The sequence below is a fragment of the Molossus molossus genome, unplaced genomic scaffold (genome assembly GCF_014108415.1).
Source record: "Molossus molossus isolate mMolMol1 unplaced genomic scaffold, mMolMol1.p scaffold_m16_p_4, whole genome shotgun sequence".
NCBI classification, from domain to species: domain Eukaryota; kingdom Metazoa; phylum Chordata; class Mammalia; order Chiroptera; family Molossidae; genus Molossus; species Molossus molossus.
Genome location: NW_023425377.1, coordinates 41,414,887 through 41,439,421, shown reverse-complemented (window position 1 = coordinate 41,439,421; position 24,535 = coordinate 41,414,887). Strand labels below are relative to the sequence as shown.

At 38.8% G+C, this 24,535-nt stretch overlaps 2 protein-coding genes and 1 pseudogene across 7 annotated transcripts; 1 reads left to right on the top strand and 2 right to left on the bottom strand.

The window, feature by feature from the left end:
* Positions 1-380: 380 nt before the first annotated feature.
* Positions 381-661, bottom strand: LOC118616329 (annotated as a pseudogene).
* Positions 662-8,261: 7,600 nt separating this feature from the next.
* Positions 8,262-24,417, bottom strand: ZCCHC10 (zinc finger CCHC-type containing 10). 6 transcript variants are annotated; one of them, XM_036240372.1, is made up of 5 exons: positions 18,969-19,040; positions 18,479-18,556; positions 16,250-16,411; positions 10,929-10,970; positions 8,262-9,746 (listed from the first exon to the last, which is right to left on the bottom strand). In XM_036240372.1, exons 2-5 carry the CDS (start codon positions 18,535-18,537, stop codon positions 9,479-9,481), a joined length of 531 nt encoding a protein of 176 aa, XP_036096265.1. In that variant the 5' UTR covers positions 18,538-18,556; positions 18,969-19,040; the 3' UTR covers positions 8,262-9,478. The 6 variants fall into 6 exon arrangements, 3 of the variants coding, with proteins under 3 accessions (XP_036096265.1, XP_036096266.1, XP_036096264.1); XM_036240373.1 differs by lacking the exons at positions 18,479-18,556; positions 18,969-19,040 and adding an exon at positions 24,349-24,417; XM_036240371.1 differs by having other exon boundaries at positions 18,479-19,061.
* On the top strand, positions 21,834-22,407 carry LOC118615430 (nucleoplasmin-3-like). The gene has a single exon (XM_036240374.1). It carries the CDS (start codon positions 21,834-21,836, stop codon positions 22,356-22,358), a length of 525 nt encoding a protein of 174 aa, XP_036096267.1. The 3' UTR covers positions 22,359-22,407.
* Positions 24,418-24,535: the final 118 nt, after the last annotated feature.

The window sequence follows — 24,535 nt, the reverse complement described above, 5'->3', positions numbered from 1 at the left end:
TGAGGCTGCTGCTTTAATTCCGTAGTTGTAGGACTTCCATTCAGCTTGATTTCAGGTGGTTTTGAATGATGGTTGTTCTCTAGTTTAGTTGTAACTTTGATGTGGTTGTGGGAGGACGCGATATCGTGTTTACCTGTGCCGCCATCTTGACCGGAAGTCTGAAACGACTTATTTTCCACATAAACATATAACCGCAATATGAGTTCCCCAACAAGACTAAGACAGCCCTGGCCGGTTTGGCTCAGTGGTTATTGCATTGGCCTGCGGACCAGAGAGTCCTGGGTTTGGTTCCCGCTAGGGGCACGTAGCAAAAAAATAAAAAGAAAACAACACTCATTAAAAAAAAAAAGAAAAAAAAGATCAAGACAGCATCTCTTCTTCTAAGGTTTAGATTTTGCCCAGAATTCATTATACATGGAATAGCCCATACCAAGAGTCAGTGTCCCACAACAAAGCCTTGGGCCACCATGCACATGTGGGTCAGGTGAATGGGCATTTTAGTATTTCCCCTACTCTTCAATTTATATAACCCATGTGCAACAATTGCTGCAAAACCCGCCATTCCAATAGGGACAAATGGTGCCTCTCTAGCTTTTTGGATACATTTAGATCCCTGACCTTCATCATATGAAAAAAACAAAACACCTGTGTTGGTTGACATAGTGATTGAAGAATCTTTGGAAACAACAGAACCTCTCAAACTCCCACTGGCTCTCTGAAATTAATGTGTTTATTTAAATAGTTGCCCAGTCATCCAAACAACAGATCTTTAAACCTTCTTAGGTACACTTCTCTCACCACCATAATCAACTTATTACTGATTCCCTTAGTTCTACCACCTAAATATCTCTTATATCTGTTATCTCCTCTCCACTCTCATTGTTAATGTGATAGGTTAGCATAAATGTGTTAGATTTACATAAATGATAAACAAGAGCTCTAAAACCACACAACATAGACTCTACTGTAATGGGTGTGTTCCCACTGTGTGCAAGGCTATAGTGACCAGGACTGACCCTCACTTCTCTTCTGAACAGTTGTAACAATGTCTTTATTCTTTTATATTAATGCTAAAGATATTAAACCAATGAATCTAATAAAATGTGAAATAAACAATTTTCCTTGATCATTTAAATATTGATTAGAAGCTGATCAATTAATTAAATAGCTATGAATTTCATATAATTGAATATTAATCACACACAAATATATTTATAAGTACCATTAACATCATGGGTTTTATTAATTTTTTCATTATTTCTATACTAATATTTATGTCTTCCTACTCCTACTACTATTCTTTTCTCTTTTTATTTTTTCTGAAGAATCTGGTACTATTATTTTGATTTCCTTCTGAATTACATAAATATTGTCAGACCCAAAAGAAAATTTTAAAAGTTATACCATCGCAGACAAACTGAGATTGTAGAATTTGAATAACAATTTTAGTCTTAGTGGAGTCAGGGGACATGGTTGCTTTTTATTGTTCGAGTCTCTTAAATTAGTTTATTTGCTTCCAGTCTTGACACTCTTAAAAAGATTTCAAATATTTCTAGAATGTGAGGCTCTCCTGTCATCTTTCAGATAAAATATAAATTCCTTAGCCTGATATATAATACCCTTGATAATATAGCAATCCTATTCCCAAGACCTTCGCAGCCTCATCTCCTACCAGTCTCCCATACAAACAGGCTTCCAGCCACACTCAACAAGTCTTTCTCAGCCAAATCAACACCCCTTGAAAGGCAAGCTCTTAAAAACTCTTCAAATGATTGTTTAAGACTAAGCTCTCTCTTTTTTTTCTTTTTAAGTTGTAAAGTACAGAATAGAGAAAATAGTCAATAATATTGTATATAACTATATATGGTACCAGATGAGTACAGGAAATATCAGGGGACACTCTATATAAAGTGTATTATTGGCTAACCACTATGCTGTACACCTAAAACTGATACAAAATAATACTGAATGTAAACTGTCATTTAAAAATAAAATTTAAGTACTTTCGGTCAAGATGGCGGCATAGGTAAACGTGGTATCACGTCCTCCCACAACCACGTCAAAGTTACAACTAAACTACAGAACAATCATCATTCAAAACCGCCTGAAATCGAGCCACATAGAGACTGGTAGGAGGGGTGGAGGCGGACAAGCTAGTCCACACCCACATGTGGTGGGCGGATAAGAATTAAAAGAATACCTCCGCTGGGAAGGTCCTCCCTGAGGACTGAGGGATCCCCCCGCCCCAGGAAGAGAAGTCCCCATAACTTCTGACTGGAAAAAGCAATGGGAACTGAGGCTCAGGGAGGCTGAGGCAGCTGGAGCCCCAGGCAGCTCCTCTTAAAGGGCCCACGCAAGGACTTACTGGGACTCTCTCCCTCTAAGCTTGGAGGGGAGGCAGCTCGAGGGGTGCCAGAGACAGGGAAGAACTGAGCTGTTTGGCACTGGAGCGAGGGCTGGAGAGGAGGCTTTCTCCAGGACAAATGTACTCTCAGAGGCCTTTGTTCCTTTAGTGAGCCCGTGCCTGGGGCGGCAGACAGTTGCCATATCTGGGACTCTAGCAACCTGGCTCACACTGGTAGCCCCGCCCTGGTGATTCCCTGAGGCCCCGCCCCACCCAACTTTCAGGCCCATCCAAGCTGTTGCCAGTTGCTTGACCATAGGATTGGCCTGTCTTGGATCCTGCTTCAAGTTTTCCTAAATTCTTTCAAACAAGCAGCATCTGATCTCAGATAGCCCCATACCTCTCGTTAAGTAATACACAGAAACAAACACAGGGAGGCAGCCAAAATGAGGAGACAATGAAACAGGTCCCAAATGAAAGAACAGAAAAAATCTCCAGGAAAAGAACTAAGCGAAATGGAGAAAAGCCACCTAACAGATGCTGAGTTCAAAATATTGCTTATAAGGATGTTCAATGAACTTAGTGAGGGCCTCAAGATCATAAAAAAGGAGCAGTCAGAAATGAAGGATGCACAGTCAGAAAAGAAGAAGGCACTAACTGAAATAAAGAATAATTTACACAGATTCAATAGTAGAGTAGGTAGCCCTGGCTGGTTTGGCTCAGCGGTTAGAGCGTCGGCCTGCGGTCCTGAGAGACCTGGGTTCGGTTCCCGCTAAGGGCGCGTACCTCGGTTGCAGTTTGTCCCCGGCCCTGGTCGGTTGTGCGGGTGGCAGCCACTCGATGTGTTCCTTTCACATCGATGTTTCTCTCTCTCTCTCTGTTCCTCTCTCTCCCTCCCACTCTACCTGAACAAAAAATGGAAAAATGTCCTCGGGTGAGGATAAAAAATAAAAAAAAATAGTAGAGTAGGTAAAGCCAAGAAGCAAACCATCAATTTGGAATATTAGGAAGCAAAAAACACCCAATTTGAACAACAAAAAGAAAAAAGAATTTTAAAAAGTGAGAATAGTGTAAGGAGACTCAAGCGTGCCAACATTCGCATCTTGGGGGTGCCAGAAGGAGAAGAGAGAGATCAAGAAATTGAAAACCTATTTGAAATAATCATGGCAGAAAACTTCCCTAACTTGGTGAAGTAAACAGATATACAAGTACAGGAAGCACAGAGAGTCACAAACAAGATGAATCCCAAGAGACCCATACCAAGACACATCATCATCAAAATGCAAAAGGTTCAAGACAAAGAGAGAATCTTAAAAGCAGCAAGAAAAAAGCAGTTAGTTACCTACGAGGGAGTTCCCATGAGGCTGTCAGGTGATTTCTCAAAAGAAACTTTGCAGGCCAGAAGGGAGTGGCAAGAAATATTCAGAGTGATGAAAACCAACAACCTACAACCAAGGTTACTCTATCCTGCAAAGCTGTCATTTAGAATCGATGGCCATATAAAGACTTTCCCAGACAAGGAAAAGTTAAAGGAGTTCATCACCACCACACCGTTATTATATGAAATGTTGAAGGGTCTTTTTGAAGAAAAAGATAAAATGTATGAACAAACAAAATGGCAATGAATACATATCGACAATGGCATCTACCAACAAATTGAACAGGCAGAACAGAAACATTCTCATAGACACAGAGAAAATTTTGTTGGTTGCCAGATGGGAGGGGGGTTGAGGGAATGGGTGAAAAATGTGAAGGGATTAAGAAGAACAAATTTGTTGATAGACTGGCAAACCTGAAAGAGAAGGGGGTTGGAGAGTGGGAAGAAATAAACCAAAGAACTTACATGCATAACCAGTGGACTCAGACAACAGTGTGGGAAAAGGTGGGAGGGGGGCGGGATTTGGGAGGAGGGGACAATGGGGGGAAAATGAGGAACATCTGTAATACATTCAACAATAAAGATTTAAAAAAATTAAAAACCAATAAAAATATATTAAAAAAATAAAATGAAATTTAAATTAAAAAAAAATAATAATAAGACTAAGCTCTCAGCCCCTTGTTTGCAGCATTTAGGACATATTGATAATTGTTTATTAATAGCTCCTGAGTCCTCAGAGGATAAACAAGTACTTAGTAATAGCTGTTAAATTTTGTTTGAAGGAGTGTTTTCTCTTTTGTCCACATATTGATTTCCTGAACAATAGCTAACTATCTTAGCGATGATTTTCCTTGCACAAATATCTAGTTGTATTGGCGTACATGTTTTGTGATCCTATATTTTCTTATGGATTTGCCTAGTACAGAAATCATCTTTTCAGGGTCCCCTCATAACTTCTTAAGGAAGGGAATTGTTTTAACAAGAGTACACAGCACAATACCCACATTTTTTTAAAAAAAGGTATCCAGCAGTTTCATGGTTTTTTAAGTTTTAAAAAAATTTTTTTATTGATTTTTAGAGATAGAGGAAAAGAGAGAGAGAATCATTGTTTTGAGAGAGGAACATTGACAGGTTGCCTCCCGTACACGTATGCACCCAAATTGGGAATCAAACCTGCAACCTGGGTATGTGCCCTGATCGGGAATCTAACCAGTGAACTTTTGTTGCACGGGATGACACCCAAACAACTGAGCCGCACTGGCCAGGGCTCCATGGTTTTTCACTGTTCATTTTGTCCAGAATTTTTGGGAGAGTAAAATCTAGTGCTGGGGATTTATCAATGTGGCCTAATAACATGCATTGTCCAAAATGGCTCTTAGCAGATGGCAACTTCTATTGTGTTTTCTTCGATTTTAAATTAATGTAGTACTCACTAATCATGGCCAATTGAACACAAGTGTTCACTACAGCTCACTCACAAAATATCACAGTAAAGGGATAAAAATAATAAAAACACACCTACTAACATAGCATTAACAGGGGATGGATTCGCAGGGACACAGTTTCTACCAGCCCTTCTGTCTTCAAGCTCTCCTTACACCTTGGCTGACAAGTGTATGGTGCTGTGAAGTTTGGAGCCTCTCCAGAGCTCTGTGGCTTAAATTGTCTTGCTTTATTATGGGTTTGTGTTTTTTGTTTCTTTTCTGCCATTTTAGTTTGATTTCAGGAGGAATGGTAATAAAAACATGGGTTCAATTTGCCAAGTTTAACTGAAAGTCCTCTTTTTCTGTTTTTTTTTTTTTTTATGTTTCTGTCTGTCTGGTCTACCCAACTAGATCGTGAATTAATACCAAGACAACTACTGTTGAAGTGTTATTTATACATCGGTACAGTACCTTTTAAACAGAAGTTCTACTAAAGTTTGTGGTACCTTGACTACCACACACAAAAACTCTTGGGAGTGCACAAAAGATTTTTCTAGAACATTGGCAATTTCCTCAGCTTCCATCAGTACCCTCTCCTTAAATTCAACTGAGAATGTCTGCGGTCCTGTTATTGTATTGGCTTTCCTTTCTCTCTTGCTCTTTTCATAAGGCCATTCTCAATCTTTACTATGTACATATATACACATACATCTAATCTTTCTATGGCACAGTTTTTCCTGCGTGTAAAAATCTACAAGACAGCATACAAAAATACAATTTGAAATATTGCTTTGGGTCCACTTTTTTCAATTAAGACACCATAATCCAAGTTCTCTCTCTCTCCTATACTCTTTTTTTTTTTTTTCCTGTCAAGAACACAGCCTGGTGTCAGAAAATGGATATTTGTCCTACGTCTTAATTTACATATATTATAAAGTAGGCAGTAATGACAATTTTTAATTGAAGACTTCCCCTCTTCCATCTTTGTCAAAGAAAGTATTGCCTCTGAGGAAGAGTCCTGTGATAGGAAAACGAAGATAAGAAATGTTGAAGGTGGTGACATCTGATTTCTTCCAGCTAATGGAAAAACTCCACACCTTGTATAACTACCTTAGAACACTATCATTCAAAATTTGTAAAAACCATACTAAGACATTACCCAGATCTTAAATTCTAAACACTATCTAAAGCCAAGGCAGGTCCCTTGGAGAAGTGGTTGGTTCCAAAGATGGGTCAGGGAGGCAAGATGAATCTGAAACACCTTGTTGTCCCCGAAAGTAAGATAATACTAAAAAGAAAAAAAAAGGAGAAAATTTGTTCAAAGAACAAAGGAGCCAACCTGAAGGAGCTCCCCTGATAGCCAAAGGAGGAACAATTTGAGCAAAAAAATGGTATTATGGATTTTAACCCATATAACAAAATAAACATCTGAGTCCATACTATAAATAATTGATTAAATAAATATGGGGCAGATGAGACAGGTCTTCGTTATAACATTCCAATTAGTGTAAAAGAAGGAAATAGGAAATCACCATTGGCAAAACATCACTGTAATAACTGTCATACTCATGGATACAGAGAACATTTTGATGGTTGCTGGAGGGGAGAGGTTTGGGGGACTAGGGATTAAGAAGCACAAATTGGTAGATACAAAATAGTCCCTGGGATATAAAGTATAGCATAGGGAATATAGTCAGTAATATCGTATTAACTATGTAATAACTATTGTAATAACTATGGTACCAGATGAGTACTAGATTTATTGAGGTGATCACTTCGTAGGTTATATAAATGTCTAATCACTGGGTTGTACATCTGAAATTAATATAATGTTGTATGTCAACTGTAATTGAAAAATAAAAATTTATTTTAAAAATTTAACAGCCCTCCCTCCCCCAAATAACTGTCATAGACAACATCCACTAAAACTAGTGGGCATGAGGAGAAACAATTTGCATAGTCTCAAAGATCTCTCCCAAGATATCTATTAACTAAAAGGGAAAGACAGTAATTTTAAAGTGGAGAAAACTGACAGAAACCACCTTAACCAAGTGATCAAGGTCAATGTCATCAATAATATAATATGACATATTGATATTAGGAATCTTGTGATATGATGGACTGAGGATACAACTTCATTTCTGTGATATTCTTCCCAAAAGCATAACTTCAGTTCAATCATGAGAAAACTCAAATTGAGGAACATTAGACAAAATAACTGATACTCTTCAAAAGTGATAAGGGCCTGAAAAACAGACGGAAGAACTGTTAGACAGTAGCAGACATAGAAATAAGTAAATGCATTTTCTGGGTAATATTCTGGAATAGAAAAAGGACATTAGTATGAGTACTGGTGAAATATGAATAAGGTTTTTGGCTTATTTTATCAAATATTTCTTGGTTCTGATCATTGTACTAAGGTTATATAAATGCTAACATAAGGGAAAGCTAGGTGAAGTATATATGAAAATTGAAATGTCTTTACAACGTTTCTGTAAATCTATGATCAGTTCAAAATAAAGTTAGAATACATAAAACCATGAATATGAAGTACACCTTCTGTGCACTTTCTTCCATGTCCAGTACTAACTTGTGGCCTAATGCCATATTTTGATTCCAGGACAAAATTTCGATATTGTACAGTCATAGTAACAAAATATTTGGGGATGAAAATCTATTATCTAATGACTTCTTTTGAAATGGTTGTGGTTGAGAAATAATACATTTACTAAAGACTGGCAGTAAGTAAAACAGCAGAGATAACAGAAGCGTAAGCCTGTGAGCACAAACTTCGAGTTTTATTTCATTGCAAGTGATGTTACCCACATACACATTTTTCTCCTCCAAGTTTAACTGCTGAAATTACTGTTAATGAGACCATATTGTAAAATGTGTTTAATTACTAATTTATTAAATTTTCCTGTCAATTGATACATTCTGTATGGAGCCTCTGAAGGACGTTTTGAGAGTTTATTTACAATCACTAGAAGCAGGTGGTTCTGTAAAACAGGTAATTGCAGGCTCCTTAAACTCACAACATACACATATTCCAATGTTTAAATAAATAGAAGCCTATTTTCTTCCAACGTAGTTTTCTCCCACTTTCTCATAAAAATATAAAAAAGACAACAATCATAGTTTTAAAAACCTATATGGAACCCAAATCAAGATGTCTCTACAAATGATGTATTTTTCTCAAGTTCAAAAAACATCACAGAATAATGCGTGATGTTAAAGTAAATAATTTCACCACAGCAGAGAAATTTACTTTGAGAAAATATTGTGCAGTATTTTTAAACATTTCATGCTAGATTTCAAGTATGTATATGCTATGTTAATACACCAGATTAATCCAAGTCTTTCAGATTTACGCAGTAGACTGTTGTATATGACCAGTTACCACATTGTCCTACTGCAATCACAAAAATGGTAAAAGGCAATCATTATGAAAGCTTAAAAAAAATCTTAATAAAAGGCAATCAACATGGCCCTCATTTTCTGTAAAAATTACCTTTCTTCCTCCTACTTTCTTGTTCCCTTTGAATGGTATCTTTTATAGCATATAACACCCAGGGATATATCACTTTTACTTGTTAGCCTTTTAAATGACTGTTTTCAGATACACTCAATTTATCAAAAGGCACCAAGATTCCTCAGTAGTTCCAAATTTTGTTCCTTTTTAAGTTCCTCTAGAATAATATTCCTCAGAAAAGTGTTACTCTAAGAACCACAAGAAAATGAATAATACAATACAGTAACTTGAAACTTGTACCATCAAAAAGGTAGAAATATATTAATAAGTTCCTTGAACTTTTCATTTAGGACAGAAGTCAAAATAACTTTCTGAACAAACATAAAAATAGAGCACATTTATTGACAGTAGGAAAACCCCTAAGCTTTAACAATGTATTAAATCTGACGTAATAACACACAGCAAAAAGCATTAGAAATTCACTGCCAGATATTCTGATGCATTATCCTGAAAATACTTCTTATACATAACACTAACATATAACAAAGTATGGTATTCATTTTACAGGAAAAAAAGGTAAGTTTTATCACAAAAACAGATTTGTTGGATTTCAGCTTTTGATTACTCATTAGAGATATATTTTAAAGATAAAAAAGAAATACAAGATTCACCCTTAAAATAAACAAGTATATCTATAATCCATTAATACTTCTTATGCTCTTACAATGTAAAACATTTAGAAACTTCTGCACTCTCAAAATTTTGGCCCGTTAACCTATTTGGTTTTAACATATTCTAAATTTCCTTTTGAGAATCAGATTAAAGTTTTCGGTCCATCAGTCCAATAAGGTAGAGTGATTCTATTTCTTTTTCTTCTTCTTTGGTGGTTCATCTTCAGAGCTGCTATCCGTGCTGGTGCTGCTACTACTGGAAGAGCTGGAATCTGAGTCTGAATCAGAGGACGAGGAAGAGCTTGTGGAGGAGGCTGAAGATGATGAACTGGAGGAGCTTTCATCAGTATCACTGTCCTCAGAGGAGGATGAGGTAGATGTTTCTTCACTTTCTGATGAGGAATCACTAGCTGAACTGTCACTGCTATTGCTACTGGAACTGGTTACACTCTTAGACCTATTAGACAATTAACAGTTATATACATGGAAAGCTGACATTTAATAGAATGTTAATTTCATAAGAATATTATGTACATGTATTGCTAAAGCTTTGCTAGCATGCTATTCCTAGACTTGATGCTTTTGGGACTGCCTAACTATTATAACCATACCACCTTCCCCACCATAACAAGGTCTTTTACTTTAGCAATTTAACTCTCTTGGATGGAGTTCAAGTTAAGTGTACCTAATATATTACGTTCCACAGCAAATAATATTAGAATAAAGTTGCAGTATAACAATTGGGCTTATTTATTTATTTATTATTTTATTTTTTTTCTTTACTGATTCCAGAGAGAATGGAAGGGAGGAGAGAGAAACAGAAACATTGACGAGAGAGAGAACATCGACTGGCTGCCTCCTGCATTCCCCCCTCTGGGGACCTGGCCCACAACGTGGGCTTGTGCCCTGACCGGTAATCAAACTGGCAACCCCCTGATATATGGGTCAACACCCAACCACTAAGCCACATCTGCCAGGCACAGTTGGATGTATTTAAACCTCATGAAGAGTAGCAAATATTTCATAATCTTAACTACTTTATTTTTTAATCCTCACCCGAGTACATTTTTCCATTTATCTTCTAATAAGGTGTAAGGGAGAGGGAGGGAGGGACTGAGAGAAACATCGATATGAGAAAGACACACTGATTAGTTGCCTCCTGCATGACACCGACCAGGGTAGGGGACCAAACTGCAACCAAAGTACATGCCCTTGACTAGAATCAAACCAGCAACAATTTGGTTCACGGGCCAATGCTCTAACTGCTAAGACAAACTGGCCAGGGCTACTAGTGAAGTTGTTTTTTTTTTTTCATAACCTTAACTACTTTAGACCAGATAGAGCTGGTCAATACTTTCTTACCAGTCTAATAACATTTCCTATTCTAAGCTAGGAGCAATTATTTACTATTTCCAGGTAGAAGGACTCTGGAAAGTAGGAGAAAAAGGAGACATAAAGGGAAATAAATTCCAGATGGGTAAAGAGAGAAACATATCAGAAAATAGAATGATATTTAATCATAAATTGCAAACAAGAAACTTTAGATCCAAATCATACATACTATTTTAAAAATCACTCTTCCTATCCTTCCAACTAGTATTACATATTAACTATATAATACTCCTGAAGCCACACATACCTTTTTTTTTTGGTCTTTCTTTCTACATTATTTTCTTCAATGCTGATAAACAGGAGGGGAAAAAGAAATTCCTGTTAATAGAGTGATTATACATAGCTCAGACCAACCCTTCTGTTATCCCCCAAACTATTTTACATTGGAGAAACACTTTGTCTTTTATAACATGTACTCAGAGTCGAGTATTTCTTGTTATAACCAAATGCAAAGTTTCCTACTGTAGGTTGTGTGTGGTACATAAAGTCAACTTAACCAGCACTGAAGCAAGACATGCTATTTATCAACTTTATCTTAAAAGCCAGGTAAGTTAGTAGTTAAGATGACTGAGTGCACCATTTTGATTCTTTGTCAGTTTTGAACTTAGATTGATATGGCTAAATTAACTACATCCTGAACAACAATACAAAATAAATGATAGCACAACAGTTGTAATTTATAATGAGTTCAGAGTCATATTATAAATGGCCTTTTCATATAAAAAGAAAAGCAACCTTTAATTATAAAATAAACATTTCTTGTTCTGTATGTCCCCTAAATGTTCAGTTATATACTATGACAATTAATACTTCGAGACTGTGTTCCCTCACATCATTTACAAAAGAACAAAGTCTGGTGAATTTTTAGTGAAATATACAAATGGCTTCCCAAACAACATGCATACTAAATCATGTTTTTAAATTACAGAATTACTTCTATTATTATAACACTTGTAAATTTAATATTTCTATATTTTGGACTTATATTTCCTATATAACGCTTCTATCCTTATTTTCTGAGTCTTCAAATATAAATATATATGTATGTAAAGTTGTTTTACACAATGGAATTACTGAATTGTCATTTTGGGGGTAAAATAAACCACATCACAAGAATCCATGATCACTGAAATTTATAGACTTCCATCATTTTATCATTAAACCAAACATCAGCAGTCTTTATGTAACAGAGCCATATCTAAAATTCATGTAGATCTATGAATTTTGAAGATCAAGATACTTGTGCAATACAACTAGAAAAATAAAAAGTAAAAGTAAATGTTGGGGTGAAGTTATTCATTACTCTTATATTTTATTTTTTAGAACAGAGGTCTTCAAACATTTTTTACTTACATTTCTAATAAAATAATTTTGAAAAACTATGTTTCTCCCTCACATACTTTTTAAATTCTAAGTTCCAATATTTATAAAAGGTACACTTACTGGCATATTATATATTGGTATTTTAAAAAGAAAATTGTTATATGACTTTGATAACTGCATCCAATGAAAAGTAAATGTCACAATAATTTGATACCTACCACAATCCACTTAAAAAACACATGAACAAGGCTTATCTTTAACAATTGGTCCTTTTACATTGTCCTTTATTTCCTTTTGAACTTGTACTTTTATTCTGCTTTCCCCATAGAAAGTATTTTAAATATTCTTATGCCTGAAAATTTAACTGATCACTTATGATACTTCTCTGTAACAAATATAAAGATATAACTTGAAATTGTATCTTTTAATTTCCTGTGATCATAAAGCTTTAAAACTGTTTTTAAAATTCTGAACTAAGCCCTGGCCAGTTTGGCTCAGCGGTTAGAGGCTTGGCCTGCGGTCCAGAGAGACTGGGTTTGGTTCCCGCTAAGGGCACATATCTCGGTTGCAGTTTGTCCCTGGCCCTGGTTGGGTCGTGCAGGTGGCAGCCACTCGATGTGTCCCTTTCACATCAATGTTTCTCTCTCTCTCTCTCTTCCTCTCACTCTGTCTGACCAAAAAGTGAAAAAATGTCCTCAGGTGAGGATAAAATAAATAAATAAATAAAATTCTGAACTGAATTACCATTACCAGTATGACTACAAAAGTGATTAAAGCAATGTAAAAATATATCATAAATTTCAATAACTATTATACATCAAATAATTTTATTGGGAATGCATTTCTTAATGACATGGATTTTTTTTCTAGTTTACGTATCCATGAATCTTATTGCTAGATTATGACAAGGTTCAACATCAATTCAATTCTTTTTTTTTAATCCTCACCCGAGGACATTTTTGCATTTATCTTCAGATAGAGCAGGAGGGAGAGAGGGGGGAAGAGAGGGGGGGGGGGGAGAAACATGGATGTGAGAGGGATACATTGAGTTGTTGCCACCCACACAATCCCAACCAGGGCTGAGGACAAACCGCAACTGAGGTACGCACCCTTAGTGAGAACCGAACCCGGGACTCTCCATCTGCAGGCCAACACTCTAACCGCTGAGCCAAACAGGCCAGGGCCAATTCAATTCTTACATTTAATTTTTATAGATTTAACCATGGTAGACCTTGCTAACTAACTAACTAGGTAGATGGGACTAGGAAGTTTTGTTGTAGTGATGTTAGTCAATGCTTTTAACTCCTCTCATGTTATATTCTACAAGTAACATAATAATGTATCATTAAAATATACTTATAGCATCGGCCTGGTCCCAAGAGACCTGGGTTCGGTTCCCGCTAAGGGCACATACCTCAGTTGCAATTTGTCCCCGGCCCTGGTTGGGTCGTGCAGGTGGCAGCCACTCGAGGAGTCCCTTTCATGTCGATGTTTCTCTCTCTTCCTCTCTCTCCCTCCCACTTTATCTGAACAAAAATTTGAAAAAAAAAACAAACAAAAAACAAAAACTATACACACACACACACACACACACACACACTTATAAATTGAAAACTCCTGCTTCAATTTTATTGGGGAAAGAAGTTTACAGACTAATTTACTTGTGATAATTAGGGCCATTCACTTTCTCAGTACAAAACCAGTATTTTGAAAGATCTCTAGGTTTTTATACATGAAGACAATATACCAAGGTAAGGTTAAAGAGAGGTGAGAGGAATGCCTTTCTTTTGTGAAATTAAAGAAAGGTTGATGGGAAAGGTGAGCAGTAAAGGAGAACCAGGAGCCATCAACAAATCATCTAACAACAAGTGTTGGCGAGGGTGTGGAGAAAAGGGGACTCTAGTACACTGCTGGTGGGAATGCAGACTGGTGCAGCCACTATGGAAAACAATATGGTGTTACCTCAAGAAATTAAAAATTAGCCCTGGCCGGTTTGGCTCAGCGGTTAGAGCGTCCACCTGTGGTCCGGAGAGATCCGGGTTCAGTTCCCGCTAAGGGCATGTACCTCGGTTGCAGTTTGTCCCCGGCCCTGGTTGGTCGCGCAGGTGGCGGCCACTCGATGTGTCCCTTTCACATCGATGTTTCCCTCTCTCACTCTCTTCCGCTCTCTCCCTCCCACTCTATCTGTGCAAAAAAATGGAAAAATGTCCTCGGGTGAGGATTAAAAAAAAAAAAAATTTAAAAATTAAACTTCCATTTGACCCAATGATCCCGCTTCTAGGAATATACCCTAAGAAGCCTGAAACACCAATCAGAAAGAATATATGTACCCCCTTGTTCATAGCAGCACTATTTACAATAGCTAAGATCTGGAAATAGCCCAAGTGTCCATCAGTAGACGAATGGATAAAAAAGCTGTGGTACATGTACACAATGGAGTACTATGCAGCGGTAAGAAAGAAAGATCTCTTATCCTTTGAGATGGCATGGAGGGACCTGGAAAGTATTATCCTAAGTGAAAGAAACCAAGCAGAAAAAGACAAATACCACATGATCTCACTTATATACGGAATATAATGAACATAACAGTCTGAGGAATACGGTAGACCCAGAAACATGGAAGTAGGCCACAGACTGACATCCCTCAGAAGAGGGGGTGGGAGGGTGGGAAGAGATAAACCACAGAACTTATATGCATGTATGCATGATCAATGGACATGGACAACTAAGCCGGGGATGGGACGGGGGTGGGGTGGGGAGGGGGGTGCCAATGGGGTAAAAAAGGAGAAATAGCTGTAACAGAAAAATAAATAAATAAATTTATTTTAAAAAAAGGAGAACCAGGAGACAAGTTCTCATACAGATTTATTTTTGGAAAAAGTATATATGAATGTTCATAATCTAGAAACTGATCACTTATCTATTCCTACATAACTCTTAAAGAGCCCCATGTCCACAAATGGAAGGCAGCTCCCTTGAAAGTCCTGATGTTTATAACACTATTATAAAGCTAACAGTCCTAAAGACACTGCTTCTAATTTGTAGCACTAAGTTGAACCGACCCCTTCCTATTTCAGTTTCTCTAAAACATGTGTATTCACTTATTTCATAAGAATTTTAAAAGCTTTATTCAAAGGACATAAAAGGGTAAATAACAATTTTCCAGTTTCCTTCCTACCCAGTTCTCCTTTTAGAAAGAAACTACTATTATCAATCATTTATATTTTTTAAAAATCCCATTATTCCTTTTTCTTTATCGCTTTTTTAGAGAGAGAGGAAGGGAGAGATAGAAACACTGATGAGAGGGAACATTGATTGGCTGCCTCCTTCATGCCCCTCACTGGGGATTGGGCCCATAACCTGGGCATGTGCCCTGACCGGGAATCGAACCAGCAACCTCTGTATGCATGGGTCGATGCTCAACCACTGAACCACACCAGCCAGGCCTTTTTTCTTTTCCTTTCTTTTTTTTATCCTCACCCAAGGACATTTTTCCATTTTTTGTTCAGATAGAGTGGGAGGAAGGGAGAGAGAAACGTCAACATGAAAGGGACACAGTGAGTGGTTGCCACCCGCACGACCCAATCAGGGCCGGGGACAAACTGCAACTGAGGTACATGCCCTTAGCGGAAACTGAACCCAGGTCTCTCTGGACTGCAGGCCAACACTCTAACCGCTGAGCCAAACCAGTGAGGGCCCTTTTTTCTTTTTTAACATAAATGAGAGTATATTTTATATACTGTTTTTTACTTGATCCATTACTTAATATAAATATCTTGGATACTTATCTTGGATATCTTTTCATATCAGCTTATATAGTCTACCACATAGTATTCTGTTGTCATGTCACTGGTAGTTGAGACAATAAAGCAAAATAATTAAGAGCATGGATACTAAAAAGACTGGTTGGTTTAACACTTAACTTTTACACTTATTAGCTGTGTGACAACACTGAGCAAGTTACTGAACCTCTCAGTTTCTTCATATGTAAAATAGGGATTAATGATAGTACTTACCTTTATGTTATAGATATGATGCTTAAATATGCTAATACTTTTAAAGAACTTAGTATAGTGCCTGGCACATAGGAAGCACTCATTAAACATTAGCTAATATTATAATCTAAACCTAGATAACCACCATGAGACATTTAGGCCCTTAATAAAGTCTATAAATACAAATTAAAATATTCCTTTGGAAAAAAATAAAGTAAAATATTCCTTTGGATATCACATGCAAACTTACCTTTGTTGTAATAATAATCTGTTTTCTTTTTCTTTTAAAGCTTTCTTTAGTTCTGCTGTTCTTGAAGGCCTATGTAGGTATTTTCTTTTTCCTGTGCATTCATAAGTCCAGTGTCCAAATTCCAAGCATTTCTGACATCTTACATGTTGCTTATTTGCTTCACTACAGAGCAAAAATCAGAATACAGGCCTTAAATTCTGCCCTGAAAAGCATGAACAATATAACGTGTAAAATGATGTTTATTTTTAAGTAAAAACAACATCATTTTACACTTTAAATTGTTTATGTTAGGTTTAATCACAAGACAGCATAGTAAATGGCTGAACCTTGAAGTTAAGACAGAATTGAGCTCAAATCTTCATTCCTCAATTCCATTGCCATAGAGGTAAACTAGGTAACTCAGACAATGCTGAGGCTCAGAACTAGAAAAGACAGTCAAAACATTTAAAACAATCTGCTTGAGTTATCAGAGAACTAACAAGAAGGTAAAGAATAACCAAGTCAATATATGGAAGAAGATGGAAATCCAGAGTGATCAGCCCTACAGTTTGTATCCATAGTTAGGGCTCTGAGGGTCTATCCCTTAAGAATAAATCAACCACATATGGAGTGCAGCCTGGTTTCTAGACATCAAGGAGACTAAGAAAAACCTGAGTTCCTGAAATTGGATTAAGATACAGTAGCAAAGAAAAACAGATGAAAGAATTGGAAAGGAAGAAATAAAACTGTCATTCCTCATTGATGATGAATTATATACACGGCAAATCCAAAAGAATCTACAGATAAAAATATGTGAACAGTATGAATTCATAAATGAGTTTAGCAAGGCTTTGAACTGGGGTCAGCAAATTGTCCATAATGTGTCATATAGTAAATATTTTAGGCTTTGCAGATCAAGAGGCAACAGTGAGGATATTATGTAGACACTTATATAATAGAAAAAAAATTTCCAGAAATATTTTGTCAATAAAAATATTTCAGATAAAAGAGGTTTATTAATGAGAAGAATGGAATTCTTTTATGGAGGATAACATTTCACTCAATTGAGATTCGAAGTTAGTATTTCCTATAATTAAATTGATCACATGTACACATATGTAAATAATATTTTTAGCACCCTGGCGGGGTAGCTCAGTTGGTTGGAGTGGTGTCCTGATACACCAAGGTTGCAGGTTTGATCCCTTGTCAGGGCACATACAACAATCAACCAATGAATGCATGAATGGGTGGAACAACAGATAGATGTTTCTCTCTCTGTAAAATAAATAAAGTTAATTTAAAAAAAAATTCTTAGTTTCCAGGACTATAAGAATAGGCAGTAGGCAGGATTCAGTTTGCCAAACTGTGTTAGATATAAGGTCAATATGTAAAATTGAATTGTTTCTATCTAATAAAAACAGTTAAAAATAAAAAATTGAAAAGTGATATTTATAATATCCTGAAAAATACCAAATACCTAGAAATAAACAGAAGAAAATATGTATACGACTTTTATGCAGAAAACAAACATTACCGAGAGGAACTAGGCATTTAGATAAGTGGCTAATACAGGCATATACCATATCCATAGATTGGAAGACTCAATATTTTAATTTTTTTAAAAATTAAAAATTTTTTTTTTTTGCAGATAGAGTGGGAGAAAGAGAGAGGAAGAGAGAGAGAGAAACATATGAAAGGGACACATCGAGTGGCTGCCACCCACACAACCCAACCAGGGCTGGGGACAAACTGCAACCAAGGCATGCGCCCCTAGCAGGAACCAAACCCAGGTCTCTCTGTACCGCAGGCCGATGCTCTAACCGCTGAGCCAAACTGGCCAGGGAACTCAATATTTTAAAAATGTCCCTTCTCCCCAAACTGATCTATTGATTCAAAGTAATGCCAATAAAAACCTCAAGTTTTGACCAAAATGAGCTGAGACTAGTAAAAACATCAAGAACATAAAAAATTATTTCCTTTTGTATCTCAGTTATGATTAAAGCACAGAGAATAAAAAAGAGATAAGTTCACTATTTGGCATGCTAGGCAAATAACCACCAATATCACGTTGTGGGCTAAGAGAATAAGGAGGACTATTTTATTTTGCTTTAGTCTGAACTCAGATATAATTATACACAGAATAAAAAGAGTAATACTGAAGTCCAAGATACTTGAGGAGAATGTAATAGAGCCCTTATCCATTGCAAATGTGTTTAAATCACATGACCTGGTGACTGTTCCCTGACATACCAGAGATTTTCCAGGTGAGACTGTTGGACTGCTGCTAGTAATCTGAGGAACTCTGGCATACAGGAGTGGTGCTAAAGACTGGAAGTAGGCAAATGCTGTCTTGATTTTAGAAGTGGAAAGAAGAGTAGATTCCTCAAACTAGACCAGTGAACTTGACATCTATTCCAGCCAAAATTTTGGCTGGATTTATTAAATTGACTCAGAAAGGAGAGCTATGATCACTAGGTATCAAATCATTACAGACTAATACTGTATTGCCTTTTGGGTATTTGTATTTCAATAAGGCATTCGGGAAAGTCTCTCACAACATCCTTGTGAACAAAACAGAACAATTAGGTAGATCAGTTGAACATCATGGTCAGAGTACTGCTTAACAGGTTGAAGTAAAATATATGTTGAGTGGTATCCAGTGATGGCCTGCAGGGTTTGGTCCTCAGTTTGGTCTTGTTCAACAATTTTAAAAGGGCACAGATGTGAATATTTATCAAACCTTCAGTTGACACAAAGCTGGGATGGGTAGCTAAAACGACGGATAACCAAATCAGGATCCAAAAAAGGTCTTGACAGGCTGGAATTCTTTGTCGAATCTAACAAGATGAAATTTAACAAGGGTAAAAATAAATCTGAGATTTAAGTCCAGAAAATCAATACAAGTACAAGACAGGGGAGCTTGACTTGATGGCAATTCAAATGGAATTTGGTTTAGGTTATATTCTGGGAAATTAGAAAGAAGCAGGATTTAGCTTCATAAATATTATTTTCCTTTCAGCTCAGTATAAACTTTTTGATATATTTGAAAATGTAACAGGCTACTTCAGGAGGTGAATATGTCCTTATTGCACGCAGGTCTTTCAGACAAAGTTAGATGACTACCCTGAATGCTACAGAGACAATAGTGGAATCCAATGAAGGTTTCAGTAGAAGAAATGACCTCAGCCCAGCTGGTGTGGCTCAGTGGTTGAGTGTCGACACATGCACCAAAAGGTCACCAGTTCGATTCCCGGTCAGGGCACATGCCCAGGTTGTGGGCCAAATTCCAGTTGGGGGTGCATGCAGGAGGCAGCCAATCAATGTTCTCTCTCATCGATGTTTCTGTCTCTCCCTCTCCCTTCCTCTCTCTCTAGAGATCAATAAAGAAAAAAAATAAAATAAAAATAAATAAAAGAAATGACCTCAGTAGTGCCAAGATTCTATAATTTACTTACATGAATATAAGTACATGTAATTACAATTTAAAAAGTGAAAATAGCCCAGTGGGTGCGGCTCAGAGGTTGAGCATTGGCCCATGCACCAAGAAGCCACTGGTTCGATTCCTGGTCAGGACACATACCTGGGTTGTGGGCTCAATCCCCAGTAGGGGTGTTTAGGAGGCAACTGATTGATGCTGATGCTTCTCTCTCATCAATGTTTCTCTCTCTCTCCATCCCCCTTCCTCTCTAAATTCAGTAAAAACACATTTAAAAAATAAAAAGTGAAAATAATCTCATTTCAATTGATTTAAAGTTAAGTCCCTGAAAGATCTGCTGCATGGGGAGTTCAAATTTAGGCTCTTTTGTTTTCCTCTTATTTTTCCCTATTAGTCCAAAGACTTTAAAAGAAATACAACAGGTCCTGGCCGGATTGGCTCAGCAGTTAGAGTGTTGGCCTGCGGTCCAGAGAGACCCGGGTTCTGTTTCCACTAAGGGCATGTACCTTGGTTGCAGTTTGTCCCCGGCCCTGGTTGGGTTGTGCGGGTGGCACCACTTGATGTGTCCCTTTCATGTCGATGTTTCTCTCTCTCTCTCTCTCTCTCCCTCCTACTCCATCTGAACAAAAAATGGAAAAATGTCCTCGGGTGAGGATAAAAAAAAAAAAAAGAAAGAAATACAATAGTACTTTCTCACTTCTCTTGACCAACTTAAAAGCAGTTTAAAACTTTTTATTATGGAAGTAATATATGCTCTTTATAAATAAAATTAGCCCTGGCTGGTTTTGCTCAGTGGTTAGAGTGTCGGCCCACGAACCAGAGAGACCGGGTTCGGTTCCCGCTATGGGCATGTACCTTGGTTGCCCCCGGCCCTGGTTGGGGTTGTGTGGGTGGCAACCAGTCGATGTTTTTCTCTCTCTCTCTTCCTTCCTCTCTCCCTCCTGCTCTATCTGAAGATAAATGCAAAAATGTCCTCAGGTGAGGACAAAACTAAATAAATATATAAATAAAATTAAACCTTGTTGACAAATATAAAATTAAAAGCAAAGGCCTCTTGCCCTGGCCGGTTTGGCTCAGCCGTTAGAGCGTTGGCCTGCGGTCCAGAGAGACTCGGGTTTGGTTCCCGCTAAGGGCATGTACCTCGGTTGCAGTTTGTCCCCAGCCCTGGTTGGATCGTGGGGGTGGCAACCACTCGATGTGTCCCTTTCACATCGATGTTTCTTTCTCTCTCTCTCTCTCCCCCCCTCCCTCTCACTCTATTTGAACAAAATATCAAAAAATGTCCTCGGGTGAGGATTAAATAAAGAAATAAAATGAAATGAAAGCAAAGGCCTCTTTTCTGTCCCCCCCACTAAAACAGTCCTCCAAATCTCCTGGTCCACTTCCCCACCCCTAGTCTCTAAAGGCTCTCCTTCTCTGTCTGCAGACTTACGGTGAGTATACCATGCCGGCTTTTATTATATGCCATATGTTTTCTTTCAACAAGACCAGAAACTTCCAAAGTCTGTCATTTATTTATGTACCAAATACAGGTATACTACAGAAATGGAACATTTGTATAACTTTCTGATACTTCCAAAACAAGAAATAGCAATATTCTTTAGGTGCTAAAGTCTTACTTTCACTTCATATTTAGAGTGCACATTGGTTGATTTTGCCAATCAAGCATTCATTACTTTCTCTAACCTACCCATCCAGCTGATCATCGATCTGTAGAGATCCATTCAATTGTACTGGAAAGAGAATGAGATCTTTGTCAAAATCCCATAGACTTGGTTCAGGGTTGGGCATGTAACCCAATCTAGACCAATGAGATGCCATCAACTTGAAGCTGAGGGGATATAAAGGACCCTAGATACTGCAGCCATCTTGATACCAAAGGACTGAACCTATACAAGTATGGAACCAACACCCAAAAGAACAAACCTGAGAGTTAGAGAGTGGACCCTGGTGGTATCATTTAGTATGTTTATTAAGTATTACAAACACTCCATTCGTGATCTCAGAACTGACTTCAAAGCCTTCTTCCTCAATCAAGCATACTACCTTGTACTCTGACTCTAAAGCTCAAGCAACTCTTCTCAACTTGCATGAGAGTCTGAGAGGAGAGGAAGATGGGCAGGGCTCTTAGAATAAAAAATATAAATATTAAAAATATAGCCTTGCAGCATGGCCGCCAGCGCCTCCGCCGCTTTAGTGTTTTTAAGTCAGGAGAGCGGGGCCGGGGCAGGGGGTGTTGTGGGGCTGCGGGCCCCAGCTCCGGTCACTGTGGACAGTTTTTTCTTCAGCTGTGAGCTCTCAGGCCACACCAGTTCCTTCACCTTCAAGGTAGAGGAAGAAGATGATGCGGAGCACGTGCTGGCTTTGACCATGCTCTACCTCACCGAGGGGGCCAAAGATGAGTGTAATGAGGTAGAAATTGTGGCCCAGAACCATGACCACCAGGAGATTGCAGTCCCTGTGGCCAACCTCAAGTTGTCCTGTCAACCCATACTCAGTTTGGATGACTTTCAGCTCCAGCCTCCTGTAACCTTCCGCCTGAAGTCAGGTTCTGGTCCTGTGCGGATCACTAGCTGGCACCAGATTGTTACTGTAAGCAATGATGCTTTTGAGGAAGAAGAGGGGGGTGAAGAGGCGAAGGAAGCTGAGTTGTGCCCCATCCTGCCTGCCAAGAAGCAGAGGGGCAGGTCCTAGCCCTCCTTGGTCAGCTAGCTGTCTGCCGTACATGCCATGCACCACGTTGCTGTACAACTATCAAGAATTTAAAATGTCTTCTTCATTGAAGAGGAGGGGTGGGGTGGGGGCAGAGTCTTGGGCTAGGAGAAAGGGAGCCATTCTCCATATGGCTCTGGTGTTATAATTCTATACCATGCCTAGGGCTCCCCTTTTCTCCAGGAGTGGGAGGAACTCTGAACTGTCCTGACCCTATCTCTCTACTTGCCTTTGAGGCTGGAGGTCAGCATCTGAAGCTCAGGACTACACATTTTAAACACTTTTTACATTTTGGGATAAAGAGTGAAATAAAGTGGTGTAGAGTTTTTTTTGCAAATACATAAATAAATAAATAAATAAATAAATAAATAAAATAAAAATAAAAATAAAAATATAGCCCTGACCAGTGTGGCTCAGTTGGTTAGAGCCTCATCCTGTGCACTGGAAGGCTGTGGGTTTGATTCCCAGTCAGTGCACATACTTAGGTTTCGGGTTTGATCCATGTTTGGATACATATAGGAGACAACTGATCATCTCTCACACTGATCTCTCTCTCTCTCTCTCTTTCTCCCTCTCAGAAAAAAAAAAAAATATATATATATATATATATATTTTATCCTCACTGGAGGACATTTTTTGGAGGACATATTTTGATATTTTGTTCAGATAGAGTGGGAGGGGGAGAGAGAGAGAGAGAGAAACATCAATGTGAAAGGGACACATCGAGTGGTCGCCACCCACACGACCCAATCAGGGCCGGGGACAAACTGCAACCGAGATACGTGCCCTTAGCGGGAACCGAACCCCGGTCTCTCCAGACCGCAGGCCAACGCTCTAACCGCTGAGCCAAACTGGCCAGGGCATAGAAATATAAACACATATATGCTAGAAGAATACAAGCGACATATTATTAATATGCAAATAGTGATGGCATGAAATGGCGAGAGAATGAAAAAGAGGCAGACGTTTGGGTGAGCAGGTTGGTAGAAGGAAAAAAGGTCTTTACAAGAAAGGGGTATCTGGGATGATTTTTGCATCATCTGTCTACAGCAATCCTCTTGTGCCACTCTCTCACTCATTTGCTAAAATGGCCATCTTTCAGTTCTTAAAAACTAACCTCTTTCCTATCTCAAGGCAATATGACACTGTCTGGAAGCTCCTTCTCCAAATCCTCTCATGACTGGCTCCTTTCTCACACTTTCGATCTCCATTCAAACGTCACCTCTTCAGAAATACCTGTCCTGTTCAACCAACCTAACCGGGGCGTTCTCTCTTTCCACCACCTGTTATTTCCTTCAAAGTTCTTATCACCAGCTGTATTTACTTAAACGTTTATTTATCGACTCTTCCCACCACTAGAATGTAAGCTCCCTAAAAGCGGAGTTTGTCTTGAAACCCTTTTTTACTTTATATTCAAATTCGGGCACAGAGCGGCAGGTAATGAATAGACTGACATGTCTTGAAGAAAATGAATGGCAGAAAGTGAGACCACAGCTTGGGAGAAAAGTCGGCGTTTTAGTTAGGCTGTTCCTAGGGAAGGCAATCGGAAGGGTGCAGGAAAAGCCAGCTAGGCTGGAGGCGGCATGTAGAAAGCTGAAGCTTTGGTGGGCGAGAACGGGGAGTCCGGATCGGGCCTTCAGGCATCCCCTGGCCACACAGGGTGGGCAAAGGGGCACAAACCACTTAGTGACTAACTCCCGTGCGTTCCCTTCCGCGAAACCAAATTCTAGGTTCTTTCAGATCCCGCCCCGTGGACCCTACGCAGCCATCTACGAAATCGCCAGCCCATGGACACCAAATTCATTGCCCGGCCCGAGCAGCGAGCAGGCAACATGAGAAAAACAGCCATACTCTGCGGGTCCCACTAAGGATCCGACACCGGCACCGCATCCGGGCGCCCGCGCACCCGCCGGCTGACGCGCTTCTCCCCGCCCCCAGCCCGCCCCGCCGCCCGCCAAGGGCCCTCACTTACGCTTGTCTCCGGGCTATGAGCCGATGCATGGGAGTCGCCATCTTAGCGCGGCTGAGGTGTGCCGCGCTGGGTTTTGGGAAACTCCTAGGAAGGGGCGGGGACTTCGAACTCGAGAGGACGCAGGCGTGGGCGGAACTAGTCCCGCCTCGGTGGCTTCTGGGGACAGCCCCGCGTCGTTGTGTCTCAG

Coding starts and splice junctions, on each gene's coding strand:
- ZCCHC10 (XM_036240371.1), bottom strand. CDS start 18,537: ATGCCAGAGTTCCTCAGATTACTAGCAGCAGTCCAACAGTCTCACCTG. Junction 16,412..18,478: donor TCTCACCTGGAAAATCTCTG/GTATGTCAGGGA, acceptor TTTGCTCTGTAG/TGAAGCAAATAAGCAACATG. Junction 10,971..16,249: donor AGATTATTATTACAACAAAG/GTAAGTTTGCAT, acceptor CCTGTTTATCAG/CATTGAAGAAAATAATGTAG.
- LOC118615430 (XM_036240374.1), top strand. CDS start 21,834: ATGGCCGCCAGCGCCTCCGCCGCTTTAGTGTTTTTAAGTCAGGAGAGC.